Source organism: Globicephala melas, chromosome 15 (genome assembly GCF_963455315.2).
Source record: "Globicephala melas chromosome 15, mGloMel1.2, whole genome shotgun sequence".
NCBI lineage: Eukaryota > Metazoa > Chordata > Mammalia > Artiodactyla > Delphinidae > Globicephala > Globicephala melas.
This window is the reverse complement of record NC_083328.1, coordinates 15,057,296-15,072,393: the sequence shown is the minus strand read 5'-3', so window position 1 is coordinate 15,072,393 and position 15,098 is coordinate 15,057,296. Positions and strand designations below refer to the sequence as shown.

The 15,098-nt window shown below is 37.9% G+C and overlaps 2 protein-coding genes across 7 annotated transcripts in view; one reads left to right on the top strand and one right to left on the bottom strand.

Annotated features, from left to right (window-relative positions):
- Positions 1-15,098, bottom strand: part of SEPTIN14 (septin 14) — an 80,728-nt gene that overhangs the window by 28,783 nt on the left and 36,847 nt on the right. For 2 of the 4 annotated variants that reach the window (XM_060284055.1, XM_060284056.1), the window contains 3 exons: positions 9,995-10,129; positions 7,744-7,888; positions 6,780-6,848 (listed from right to left, as the gene is read on the bottom strand). In XM_060284055.1, coding sequence (XP_060140038.1) covers positions 6,780-6,833 — 54 coding nt within the window. In that variant the 5' untranslated portion in view covers positions 6,834-6,848; positions 7,744-7,888; positions 9,995-10,129. Of the gene's footprint in view, positions 1-6,779; positions 6,849-7,743; positions 7,889-9,994; positions 12,566-15,098 lie in introns of those variants that run through there. The other 2 variants (XM_030871871.2, XM_060284057.1) reach the window with 2 other exon arrangements.
- Positions 11,881-15,098, top strand: part of ZNF713 (zinc finger protein 713) — a 35,364-nt gene continuing 32,146 nt past the window's right edge. Inside the window, exon 1 of one of the 3 annotated variants that reach the window (XM_060284053.2) lies at positions 11,881-12,605. The gene's annotated coding sequence lies outside the window, so the exon portion shown is untranslated. The remainder of the gene's footprint in view (positions 12,606-15,098) is intronic. The other 2 variants (XM_060284054.2, XM_060284052.2) reach the window with 2 other exon arrangements.

Sequence of the window (15,098 nt, the reverse complement as noted above, 5' to 3'; positions counted from 1 at the left end):
ACAAAATGGCAATAGTAAGTCCTTACCTATTGATAATTGTTTTAAAGGTAAGTGAATTAATTCTCCAATAAAAGGTCATAGAAGGTTGAATGGATTTTAAAAAACCAAATGATATGCTGCCTACATGAGAATAACTTTAAGAACACAACAGACTGAGAGTAAGGGGATGGAGAAAGATATTTCAAGCAAATGGTTACCAAAATAAAGCAAAGGCAGCTATACCTATTTCAGACAAGATAGACTAAGTTATAATTATAAAGAGGACAACCTATCAAGAAGATGTATTTATTATAAATATGCACTCAGTACCTAAATATGTAAAGCAAATACTAGCAGAACTGAAAGGAGAAAGAAATAGCAATGCAATAGTAGCTGGGGATTTGAATACCCCACTCTCAACAATGGATACATCATCCAGATGGAGAACCAATAAGGAAACAGCAGATTTGAGCAATGCAATAGACTGAATGGACCTAATAGGCATATACAGAAAGTTCCATCTAACAGCTGCCTACTACACATTCTTCTCAGGTGCACACAAAATATTTTCTAAGGTAGATCATATATTAAGCCACAAGACAAGTCTTGATTAATTCAAAATGATAGAAATAATATCAAGTATCATAATGATATGTAAGACATTTACACTGAAAACTACAAAAGAATGATAAGAGCGATTAAGATTGAACTAAATAAATGGAAATATATATCGTGTTTACACATTGGAAAAACCATTAATATTAAGATGCTCTTTCACCCCATATATATTCAAATGCAATTTTAAAAGCACAGGAGAATCTGTTTAAATGGCACCTACTGGCCAAATGTTGCATAATTGAGCATCAAAATTATTAACTATGAGACTGCTGTTCTTCATATTTCAATTTCATGTTCCTTTCTACATGCCTACCCCTTCCTGAATCACCCTGCTATGGGACTCTTAATTGAGTTCAGTAGTAAGAGTAAAATAGGTTTACTATATCATGTTTTTAGCATAACTATTTTGAATAGTGTGGTCAAAAATATGAAATTATTTAAAAAAAATTTTTAACAAAGAAAACATACAGTTGGTAGTCCTAAATAAGAATATGCTTCAAAGATTTTTTTTAAAAACACTCTTTGCATAGAAATTAAATTATGCTATTTCTTTTTCCATAAGCATTATAATATTATAGACACAATGATATAAGGAAACATTTGTATTAATAGTTTCACTATGATTAGTATTAGAATTCATTTAATCCTCTTATGTTAAAATAAGGGATTAAGATCCAAACAGTTTACATGATTTACCCAAAGACAGAGTTCAATACACTTTGAGCTCTTTGAGATAGAATTTTATTCACTTTATATCATTAACTCCCAGCTCACAGTAGGCTTTCAATAGCTTTTGGTTGAATTAGTGCATGCTAAATGAAGAGTGAATGGTAGAGATAGGAGCCTACCCGGGTCCTATCTGGTCTCAACCAAGAATCCAGGAATCAACCAAGAATTAATTAGTAAAAATTCCATGGGGATTTTATATTTAAAGAGAGTGTATTTACCAATCCTAAACTGAAAATACAATCAAATAAGAAATAATAAAAATTTTCAATTTGTAACTACTTGTGCTCTTAGAAGACAGCGTTTATATATGGTGGTAAATTTTGACTTCTCTACTCAAAAGAGAACATTCTGACCCATATAATCTGAAGATTATATGTAACAATAAAAGATTTGGACACTCTACTGTCCTCTCTGTCCTACACTCCCTTGTGGCAGGCTTCTCTCATTTTAAAAACTGTAGCTTAGGGAGGTACCAGATCAAAGTGCTTTGTGTGTCCATAGAACAAAATATAGCCCATTTTCTTATCAGGAACAGACCAGAAACCTTGGCCTCATGAACACTGAGTTTTCACCCACAGAGCAAATATCGATAGAACAAGCAGGGGTTTCCATAGAATCATCACTATTACTTAACAAATGTCTTCTGATGGGCCAAAAGTTCTTTCTTATAATATTTACTTTTATAAAATTCCAAAATAATCTATGGAGAGAACTTAAATATTTCAGATTCTACTAATTTGGAATTTGTGATCTTTCAAGTCTCGTTCTTGAATTCAACTTTGCATCATCCACAAACAAAGCACAAATAAAGCAAATTAAGAAATAAACAAGGTAGATATATAAAAATATATGAACCTACTATTAAAAGGATTATTTCACATGCATTCACATGAAACTGAAATGCAAATCATACATTATTTTAATCCCTCATGATAGCAAGGACACACAGACTACATCTAGCAAATGGGATACTGTACATAAAGTTATAGTCTGTAAATTTATAAAAGGACTCTACAAGCTCTGGCAAGCCCTGATGTTTACCCTGTATTCACTGAACTTTTTTTCCCAGTGGTATGGGGAAAGGTAGCTGAATAAGAAAAGTCACTAGTCATTGTGAGCCTTTGGGACAGTCACTGGTGCCTGTTTTCTCTTCTGTAAAATGAGAACATTTGATCAGGAGAGCTTAAAATTCTTTCACACTCTGATGTTCTATAAGTCAAAGAGTCTTATTTATGAAGAGCCTACAATTTCAATAGAATAAAAGCCATGAAGAAAAAGTTAAAATATCTATTAATATCATACTAAGTACCAAAATTACAGAAAAGTCAAAAAATAATATAGGAATTTGGAAGAAGGATAGATGACTGTGGCATAGAGTAGTTAAAAATAATTTTAAAAGATGGCAGATTGTCTCTTGAAGACAGGATAAGACTTGTATGAAGGAGGGAGGTATTATGAACAAGAGGTAAAAAAAGGACCCAACAATAGAGAGTTTTAAATATGAGGCTAAGGAATATGGATTTTATCTAAATGGTAATGGGCAGTGGCTAGAGGTTTGAGCCAGAGAATAGTAGAAGGAAGAAGCATTTCAAAAATATGAATAAGGCACTAGCATGACAGTGGCCTGGAGAGGAAACTAGAGCCAGAAGATGAGTTGTGAAGCCCCTTCCCTTATAAAAGTGAGTGTTCTGTTGGTGGGAATGTAAATTGATACAGCCACTATGGAGAACAGTATGGAGGTTCCTTAAAAAAACTAAAAATAGAATGACCATATGATCCAGCAATCCCACTACTGGGCATATACCCAGAGAAAACCATAATTCAAAAAGACACATGCATAATTCAAAAAGACACATGCCCATCGACAGACGAATGGATAAAGAAGATGTGGTACATATATACAATGGAATATTACTCAGCCATAAAAAGGAACGAAATTGGGTCATTTGTAGAGATGTGGATGGATCTAGAGACTGTCATACAGAGTGAAGTAAGCCAGAAAGAGAAAAACAAATATCGTATATTAACGCATATATGTGGAACCTAGAAAAATGGTACAGATGAACTGGTTTGCAGGGCAGAAATTGAGAAACAGATATAGAGAATAAACGTATGGATACTAAGGAGGGAAAGTGGCGGGGTGGGGGTGGTGGTGTGATCAATTGGGAGATTGGGATTGACATGTATACACTAAGATGTATAAAATAGACAACTAATAAGAACCTGCTGTATAAAAGAATTAATAAAATAAAATTCAAAAATAAAAACTAAAAATAGAACTACCATATGACCCAGCAATCCCACTACTGGGCATATACCCTGAGAAAACCATAATTCAAAAAGAGTCATGTACCACAATGTTCATTGCAGCTCTATTTACAATAGCCAGGACATGGAAGCAACCTAAGTGTCCATCAACAGATGAATGGATAAAGAAGATGTGACACATGTATACAATGGAATATTACTCAGCCATAAAAAGAAATGAAATTGAGTTATTTGCAGTGAGGTGGATGGACCTAGAGTATGTCATACAGAGTGAAGTAAGTCAGAAAGAGAAAAATAAATACCGTATGCTAACACATATATATGGAATCTAAAAAAAAAAGGGTTCTGATGAACCTAGGACAGGACAGGAATAAAGACGCAGACGTAGAGAATGGACTTGAGGACAGGGGGAGGGGGAAGGGTAAACTGGGATGAAGTGAGAGAGTGGCATGGACATATATACACTACCAAACGTAAAATAGATAGCTAGTGGGAAGCAGCCACATAGCACAGGGAGATCAGCTTGGTGCTTTGTGACCACCTAGAGGGGTGTGAGAGGGAGGTGCAAGCAGGAGGGGATATGGGGATATATGTATATGTATAACTGATTCACTTTGTCATACAGCAGAAACTAACACAACATTGTAAAGCAATTATACTCCAATAAAGATGTAAAAAAAAAAAGAACAGAGCTATTAAAAAGAATTAGGTTGATCAGTATGGGCTGATATGAAAAGTTGTTCAAAGATTAGATTAGTTATTTCCTGTAAAGAGCTAGGTTGAAAGGCCTGTTATCTCTTTCTTATTGTTTGAAATTTTCTTTTAATAATGTTATTTTTAATTTCAAAAAGGAGAATAAATTAAGTTGCCAGTTGTAAAGGGTTCAAAAAAAGTTTGGAAGACTACTTGCTAAATGGTTTGTAGCAAGCATTTATATATCAGATTAAAGTTCGACTAATTGGCCTTTGGGATCCACCTATTCTAAAATTTTATGATTTTAATGTCATGTAAACAGAGGAGCATTCACCGTGATTTAATGCATCAGAGGGCCCAAAGGTAATATGGGATGGGCATAAGTCAGTGGTTTAGTCACTGAGATAGGACTCTGACAGTAGTTTTGTCACCAGCAAAGCCCACTGGGGTCCCTGGGAAAAATATGATGGAATCTAGGTGATCGGATAAGGTCTAACCTCTTCTTTTGTGCTTAGTCTAATCTCACTTGCCTTAAGGGGGCCAAGCGCAGAGCCCCTACACCTAACGTGTGGGATTAGAGTTCCCAGCTCAGAACCACTGCACTCAGGACTTCCCTGGTGGCACAGTGGTTAAGAATCCACTTACCAATTCAGGGGACATGGGTTCAAGCCCTGGTCTGGGAAGATCCCACATGCCATGGAGCAACTAAGGCCATGTGCCATAACTACTGAGCCTGCGCTCTAGAGCCCACAAGCCACAACTACTGGGCCGACGTGCCAAGAGTAGCCCCCGCTCGATGCAACTTAGAGAAAGCCTGTGCGCAGCAATCAAGACCCAACGCAGCCAAAAATAAATTAATTAATTAACAACAACAAAAAGAACCGCTGCACTCAACACCCCCACTTGGCGCTCCATATGGAGAAGCGCTGTTGCATGACACCTCAATTCAAGATGATGACAGTGAACCGTGTGCAGAGATGCTGCTGCACCCGGCACTGCAGTCGCCCTCCAAGAACGCCGCCCCACTCCGCTGACAAGAACCCTATAAAGCGAGCCCGTAAACAGCTTGTTCAGGAGAGCGAGGACTCTAGAGCGAGAGCTCACACCTCTCCATTCTTTGATCAAAGAATAAACCTTTCCTTTGCTTCTGAACCAAACTGGCTCTCATTCTATTGGCTCCAATAACACCAGGCAGGAGGACTCTTGTTGGACCCCGACTCAAAAGGGTCGGTAACAATAAGATAAGTTGTCAACTTTTCTTTCGCGCTAAGTCTAGTTTCACTTGCCTACAGGGGGCCGTGTGCAGAGGCCTGCACCTAACACCTCGGATTAAAGTTCCCAGCACAGAACCGATGGGCCCAACACCCCAACTTGGCATATCGTGTGGAGAAGCCCTGCGAGCAACACTTCAACTCAAGATAGAGGTGGGGTGCCGTGAGCACCCACGAGAACTCCGCCCCTCCCTCCGCAGACTGGAACCCTACGAAGCAGCCTGCCCACAGCCTGTCCGCAGAGTGTGTACTTTAGAGCTTGAGCTCACACCTCTCCATTCTTTAATCAAAGACTAAACTTTCCTTTGCTTCTGAGCCGCACCCAGTCTCACTCCACTGGCACGAGTGACCCCAGGCAGGAGGACCCCTGTGGGGACCCGACTTGAAAGGGTCAGTAATAGTTTCAGAAAAGCAACGAAGATGAAAGTTGGATCAAATGTGATTTTTAAAGTGTGGCTGATAGAAAAATAAAGGTGGAATAAACCATTCACTTCAGAAAAGTAACTGAGAAAGAGAAGAGAAAAAATATGATCGTTTGATGGTTCAAACAAAGATACAGAAAACCATGCATGATTGGAGGAAAACACCAAAAAGAGAGCCATTAGTTATTAAGTCATAAACAAACACTACTTAACATAGCTCAATATTCATGTATCTGTTCATGTATCTATTTTGGTCAAAAATAGTTCTAAAACTCAGTTTTCACCCATTCAGATATGCTACTCTCTCTTTTAGGGTAAAATTTTATGTGAATTACTATGTTTTCCCTAGTACAGAGACGCGTCTTAACATGGAACTTGGTTCAATCTCCCACTCAGTAAAGTAATAAAAAAGCAGCCACCCAGCCACTTCCTAAAATAACTTCATTTCAAAGTTTTTTATTATCAGTATCTAAAGGTCCACAAACATATACATCAAAGTAGCATTATTCTCCTCACCTACTGGGAGGTTCTGGAATTTTCATTTGTTATTCTTTGGTGTTAAATAGGAATAGTCTTTTGTACTACTAAAAATGTCTGCAGATGCAAGAAACATGCATCAGCTATTTAAACGATCATTGATATTTAACTCCAATCAGTGTAAAAGTTAATTCATGTCCAAACATAACAAACATAAGCCTTTACCATCTAGGTCTATATCAGTTTACTGAGTCAATATTTTGAAGCTACACAATTTTGTTAAGGACAAAAAGGAGAATTCTCTTTGAAAGATATACTCAACTATATCTTCATCATCGGGTATTTGTGTGGACATACGCATTGGTTTTTCTGCCATGTCAGACTGAAGGAGCTGAAAATAAAGAAACAAAAACCTTTAAAAGATTACTTTAAAAGGCTACATTCCTACAATATAATTTAGATCAATAAGGGAGCCTAGTATAGACATTATCCCTGGTTTTGGCTTTCAGTCCACACTGTTAACCTGTTTTCAATTGTGGCTGCTTTGCTAGACAGGCTTCTATATAATAAATAATACTCAACTTATAATGTACAGTAATACATTTAATCATAAACATATAAAAAGCATCTAAAGAAAGGTAAACTCCCTTTTGAAATCAAAAGGACAAAGAGTATTGTTCTTCTTTAAAGAACTCTCTGGGCTTGAGAAACGGAAACAGGGAATTTTGCTTTTCTTTTTAACTTTTTCTTTAGTGAAGTATAGTTGATTTACAATAGTATATTAATTTTAGGTGTACAGCTAATAGTATATTGCTTTCAGTGATTCAATATTTTTATAAATTATACTCCATTTAAAGTTATTACAAAATAATGTCTATATTTCCCTGTGCTGTACAATATATCTCTGCTGCTTATTTATTTTATAGGTAGTTGTTTGTGGCTCTTAATCTTGTACTCCTATATCACCCCCCTTCCTTCTTAAAAAGTGCTAAAAGAACCAGGAAGACACTTATAATTACTTAACTTTCCAGAGTAGCTTATCAGGGGAGGCTGAGGTGTTAGAGTGTACTTATTGAAGGAGAATTGAGAAAGCAGAGCTTCTAAAACTCTAAATGACTCCCTTAGACAAGAAACTAAATTAATGATAGTTGTCATTTATGAAGCATTGTGCTGAGTGCTGATGTGCTCTATCTCCTTTAGTTCTCATAATAGATATGAGATACATATATTTTCATTGCCATATGCTAAAAGAGAAAATTCAGAATCGAAAAAATTAAGTAACTTACTTGCTCGAGATTTCAGCTATGTGGCAGACACAGGTCTGAACTGATTCCAACGCTGGTGTTCTTTCTACTGTCCCCAGTTCTGGACCAAATATTCACTGTGTTTGCAACAGTTTGGAACAAGGGAGGAGAGGTACAAGAGAGCAAGCTGTGCTGATTTCTAAGCAACACTGCCTGAGAAGGACATGCTATCCTACTTTTGAGTATAACACAAAGATACTGAGACTATGAGGCATGTTTTAAAGGGAAATATTATATATAAGCATAGCAAAGAGAAAAGCAAACAGAATTAAAGAACGGCTCTGTACCATGGTCTTTTCACTTGATATATCCTGAGGATTACTCCACTTTAGTATATAGATTTACCTCATTTTTTCCCTAATGGTAAATAGTGTTTTCTACTACAGGTAGTGTTTTGTTCTATGGTATGGTTTACTCTAGTCTAGTATATATGAAGGTTCTATACTATTTAGTAGAACAATAATGGTGGGTATTGCAGTGATTTCCGAGCTTTAATTGCAATCCAACAGTAAACACTGAAACCACTGAAAAAGGGTTATTTCTTAACTTCTTATACTTATCCTACTTCAGAATTTGAAGTAAATTACTATAAATTTAAGAGTCTTGTGTTTCAGTTATGCAGATGAAAAAATTCTAGAGATCTAATGTACAACATGGTGACTATAAGTAACAATACTGTATTTTATACTTGAAATTTGCTAAGAGTAGATCTTAAGCATTCTCCTCCCCCCAACACACAAACACACATGCACACACACGCACACAGTGGTAACTATGCGGGGTGATGGATATGTTAGCTTGATTGTGGTAATCATTTCACAGTGTATATGTATATCAAAACATCACATTATGCACCTTAAATATATACAACTTCTATTTGTCAATTATATCTCAGTAACTCTTGAAAAAAAGAGAGGAATTAAAAAAAATAAGTATCTGCGTAACTGTTGACTTTTTGGCAAGTCTGCAGAAGATGGTTTGAAAACTAAAGATACAAGTTATCTTATTTTTTAAAACCTAATTAATGGTGCCTTAAACAAATAGGGGTTTACTTCTTTCACATAAATCTAGAGAAGAAGTTTACAAAGTATGGTCCCTGGGCCCCTGGGGATCCCTGACTCTCTTTCAGGGGGCCCGTACGGTCAACTTTTTTTTCTAATAATACTAAGGTAATTTGCTTTTTCCACTGTGTTGACATTTGCACTGATGGGTCAAAAGCAATGGTGGTAAAACTGCTGCTACTTTAATCAAGGTAGTGAGTACCATAAAGCATTTATACCGTATACAAGTGCGAAAATAAGTTATGTGATTGTGAGAGATAGTAACTCATTTTATGGAACACCAATTTCAACTGCAAAAACAACTGACAAATACTAGTTTTTTAGACTTGGTTATTTCTAAGACAGTTTCTTGAAAATGAATGAAGTGTGCTTTACAGCATGAAGGAAAATAACTGAAAATATATGTTGTAAATGATAAAATTTGAACTTTAAAGTTTTTGGAGAACTTGTATCCACTATCTTGACAACTTCCTAATACTTACAAACTTTCCCAAAAAGATTAGTGATGATATTAACAAACACAAATTTTTATATTGCATAATGAAATACGTCAGCATTAAATAAACTAGGGTTTTCCAACCTCAGCACTATTGACATTTGGAGCTATATAATCCTTTGTTATGCATTGTTAAAATGTTTAGCAGTATCTCCGGCTTCTACCCAGTAGATGTCAGTAGCAACCCCAGCGTGTGACAACCATTGCCACATATTGCCAAATATTTCTAGACATTGCCAAATATTTCCTAGAGGGTAAAATCATACCCATTTAGGACCCACTGAGTTAGGTAACTCAGTAAACAGATATTTTCCAAATGGCCAGTGTGTGACATTACAAAGTCATACATGAGTTCAAGATCCATTTGGAGAGTGAGACAGACTAACAAGATTGTGGTGTAAAAACCAAAAGTATATGAATATGGTTTCAGATTCTACATTGCAACTAATCTCATCAAGTTTTGGTGGGGTATCAAAGAAGAATATTCACAATTACAAGAGAAGACTTATTAAAGGATTCTTTTTTCCAACTATGTATCTATATGAAGTCAGATTTTCTTCAGAAACATCAACCAAAACAACATATTTCAAAAGATTAAATGTAGAAACAGATATAAGGATCCAGCTGTCTTTTTTCTCTTTTTATGGTATTAAAAAATACATAACATAAAACTTACCATTTGAAGTTCAGTGGCATTCAGTATATTCACTTTGTTGTGCAGCCATCATCTCCAGAAGTCTTTTCATCTTCTCAAATTGACATTTTGTACTCATTAAACAGTAACTAGACATCTCCATTCCACCTTCAGCCCCTGGCAACAATTGTAATGTCTGTCAATGTCCAAATTTAACTACTCTAGGTACCTCATATAAGTGGAATCATACAGTATTTGACCTTTATTTTTTAACTTTTTATTTTATATTGGAGTATAGCTGGTTAACAATGTTGTAATAGTTTCAGGTGCACAGCAAAGGGACTCAACCATACATATGCATGTATCCATTCTCCCCCCAACCCCCCTCCCATCCAGGCTGCCACATAACATTGAGCAGTGTTCCCTGTGCTGTACAGTAGGTCCTCGTTGGTTATCCATCTTAAATATAGCAGTGTGTACATGTTGATCCCAAACTCCCTGACTATCCCTTCCCCCCATCCATCCCCTCTGGTAACCATAAGTTTGTTCTCTAAGTCTGTGAGTCTGTTTCTGTTTTGTAAATATGTTCATTTGTGTCATTTCTTTTTAGATTCCACATATAAGGGATATCATACGATATTTCTCTTTCTCTGTATGATTTACTTCACTCAGTATGACAATCTCTAGGTCCATCCATGTTGCTGTAAATGGCATTATTTCATTCTTTTTAATGGCTGAGTAGCATTTGACCTTTTGTGACTGAATTATATTACACTTCGCATAATGTCTTCAACGTTCATTCATGTTGTAGCATGTTTCAGAATTTCCTTCCTTTTTAAGGCTGAATGATACTCTATAGTATGTATACATATACTACATTTTGCTTATTCATTCATCTGTCAACAAACACTGGGTTTCTTCCACTTTTTGGCTATTGTGAATAATGCTGTAACACACATGGGGATGCAAATATCTCTTTGAGATCCTGCTTTCAAGTCTTTTGGTGTTATCTACCCAGAAATGGAATTGCTGGATCATATTGTAATTCTATGTTTAATTTTTTGAAAAATTGCCAAACTCTTTTCCACAGCAGCTGTACCATTTTACATTCCCACCAGTAACGCACAAGAGTTCCAATTACTCCACATCATTGCCAACACTTGTACTTAACTGTTTTTTGTAGTAGCTGTCCTAGTGGGTGTGACTTGGTATCTCGTGGTTTTGACTTGTATTTCCCTAATGAATAGTGATGCTGAACATCTTTTCATGTGCTTTTTGGTCATTTGCATGCCTTGTTTGAAGAATTGCCTATTCAAGTCCTTTGCTCATTTTAAAATCTGGTTACCTGTTTATTTGTTGTTGACTTAGAGTAGTTTTTTATACATTCTGGATATTAATCCCTTATCAGATATATGATTTGCAAATATTTTCTCCCATTTTGTGGATTGTCATTTCAGTCAATTACTACTGTTCTTTGATGTACAAAAGTGTTAAATATTGAAGTCCAATTTATCCATTTTTTTCTTTTGTTGTCTGTGCTTTTGATGTCATATACAAGAAATAATTGCCAAGAACAACATCATGAAGCTTCTCTCCTATGTTTTCTTCTAAGAGTTTTATAATTTTACTTCTCACGTTTAGGTTTTTTGATCCATTTTGAATTACTTTTTTTTTTTTTTTTTTTTTTGCCGTACGCGGGCCTCTCACTGTTGTGGCCTCTCCCGTTGCGGAGCACAGGCTCCGGTCGTGCAGGCTCAGCGGCCATGGCTCACGGGCCCAGCCGCTCCGCAGCATGTGGGATCTTCCCGGACCGGGCACGAACCCGTGTCCCCTGCATCGGCAGGCGGACTCTCAACCACTGCGCCACCAGGGAAGCCCCTGAATTACTTTTTGTATGTGGTGTGTAAGGCTAGGGTCCAATTTTATTCTTTTGCACGTGCATATCCAGTTGTTCCAACACTATTTGTTGAAGTCTCTCCTTTCCCATTGAATGCTAGCATTAACAGATGAACATTTGCAGCCGATTTTGGTGAAGCCCAATTAAGCAAAATGTTACCCCCTTAAAAGAATTCCATTAGTCTCATCAGTAGACCTGATATATTCAATCATTATTATTGTATTTTTAGTTTCGTCAATATAAAATTCGGGAGGGGGCCGGTATTTCAGGACTGAGGAGAGCGACGGCTTGTGTGGTCACCTAGGGGACCGAGCAGCGACTCACGCGGGAGCTTCTGATTGGCAGGGGCTATGAGGGGTCCTCGGCTCTCTCGGAAGGCGCAGTTCTGCGAGTGCCGGGAGCGGGAGGTCCGGCCCCCCGGGGTCAGCGCGGCCCTGGTGAGAAGCAGGCCCGGGAAAGCGGGTGGGAGTTCCGAGCCCTGCATATGGGAAGCAGTCGGCCCTGGGCGCCGCCGGCGCATGCGTATCGCAGAGCCGAAGCCAGCGCGGCGCGCCCGCCATTGCTTGGAGGCTTTCGTCAGAGCCCGGCTGGCGCCGGCGGCTGGTCCAACCCCAGGGCCTCGTCACTGGGCGTCATTGGCTCAGGCATCAGGGCCCTCATCACCCTCTCCCGCCTGGGTCCGGACGGGCAGCGGCGGCGGCGGTGTCGTCGTCAGGGGGCGGAGCCGGCCTGGGCGCCCTTTGTCTGTGGAGGCGGGTGAGTGCGGCCCCGCGGGCGGCAGGCGAGGGGGCAGGGCGGGCGGCAGCCCCGGGGTCACGGGTCGCGGACGCCGCCCCTCCGGTCGACTCGGAGCCCCCCAGCGGCGCCCTTAGACTTCTTGGATACCCTGTGCCCCTTTGATAGGAAGGCCTCCGCGTTCCAAGATTACAAACCTATTTTCCTCTAATATCTTATGCAATTTATTTTGGAATAGGCGTGGGTGGGTATCATTTTTGGAAAGTTTTCCCCATCTCAAGAGTATTAAAACATTCACCTTTATTTTCTTGTAATACTTTTAAAGGATTTTTTACATAGCTTTTTTTTTTTTTTTTTTACATTTTAACCTACTGGGTATTAATTTTGTGATAACGTGTTAGATAGGAATATGCCTTTTTCCCCGGTGGTCTTGCCATCATCTGTTTTCCCACTGAATCGAAATGACGCTTTTATTCTATTCTACAGGCGTGTGTATACTCGGATCTGTTTCTAGACTGTTTCACGGCCCTCACAGTTTCTGCACTGATACCATTTTGTTTTAATATGTGGCAGAGCAGATTCCCCTAATTGTGTCTTTTAACATAATGAGCTTTCTGTGTCTTTTAGTTATTTTGAATTGTGGGAAATGTAAAAGGTACAAAAGTTACCATTTTCTAAGAGACAGAGTTGACCATGGCACTTAGTAGGTGCTCTTATTAAATGGAGAATTTGTTGAAAGTCACTCTATTGCTGAAAACTTTTATATGCTTCCCTGCTGCCATCAGGATAATGTTTTAGTTTCTTAGCAGTGCCCTCAAAGCCTTTTATGACCTTAATATTGCATACTGCTTGGCCTTCCACCCTTGCACTTTATGCTGTAGCCCTACCAAACCACCCAAACAGGAAACAAAACCCTCTGGGGAAAATTCATTAATTTAATGATATCAAAATTTAAAGTTTTTGTATTTGAAAAGAACAAAGGGCTAAAAATTAGAGATTTGAAGAAAATATTTGCAACGTGTTAGAGAAAGTGTCTATAATATGTAAAGAGACTTGTTGAAAAAAGAAAAGTGGGCAAAGGATATGCACAGGCAATTTATAGAAGATACAGGAAACCAATGAAAAAAGTGCTTAACTTCATAAGTAACCGTAGAATGCAAATGAAGACAGATATTTTTCACCCACTGGACTGGCAAAATATAAAAATATTGGTGATACAAAGTGTTGAGGAAAGTGCAGGGGGGAAGGGCACCGGTTGTACAGTTGAGGAAGTATTTTGGGTGGCAATTTGACTGCATTTACAAAAATGTTAAATGAGCTCACTCTGTGGTTCAGAAATTCTATTCTAAGATCTGTCCTGCAGAAATACTTGCACAGGTGCACAGGGAAGTATGTACAAAGATGTTTATTACAATATTGTTTATAATTTGAGAAATAGGTACAGCTTAAATGTTCACTCTGGATATGGTTAAACATATTGTGATAGACCCATACAGTGGAATATTGTGCTGCTATAAAATAGAATAAGATAGTTTATTATGTAGTTTATTGTGAAGTTAACACACAAAGAAAGATCTCTAAGACATTAGTGAATAAAGGATGTTGCAGAACAATGAATATAGTATGGTGTGCATTATGTTAAGTATGTATGTGGTTATATTATGTATGTTCATAAATACACAGAAAAGGATGCAAACCAAGTGACTGACAATGAGTTACCTCCAGGGAGGGAAGTAGAGTAGAAGAGAAGTTGAAAGGCACACATATTTTACTCTGTGTACACCCATGTTTTGCATACTCATGTTTTTATGTAGAATGTGTAAAAAAAAAAAAAAAACCTTGTTAAAGTGTATAATCTATGTAAGGAAAACAAAACAAAACCCCTCACACGCACTTAGAACCTATACAGAGAGAAAAAAAACCCCAGGTTTTATAAGGTAAAATTTTTAAATATTAGCTCTTTTCAGAAAGCAGCAAAAATTAGAGACAAATGATAAAGTGAAGACTATATTTGTTATCTATGTTATGACAGGGGAGTTGCTGGTTACTATCTGTGTTCAGAGGTCCCCAAACCATACTCAGGTTCAGTGATGTTCTAGAAGTACTTACAGAACTCAGCAAAACTGTTATACTCCCAGTAAGATGAGTATTACAGTGAAAGGATGCAGATTAAAATCAGCAATGAAAAAAAAGCATGTAAGGCAGGGTCCAGGAGAGACCAGGTGCAAGCTTCCAGTTGTCCTCTCTCAATGGACTTGTGCAAGTAGTCCTTAATTCTCTGAGCAATGATGTGTGGCCATATGTATGCAGTACTGCCAACCAGGAAAGCTCATTCAAACCTTGGTGTCCAGAGTATTTACTGGAAGTTGGTCATATAAGCATGGCTGCCCATCCATTTTGCTGACCTCCAGTCTCCAGCTCCTCCAGTGGGCAAGCTGATACCACATGGTCCAAGATTCCCACCATAAATCCCATTGTTAGCATAAACTCTTTGACCTGTCCCAAGGCCTCAGG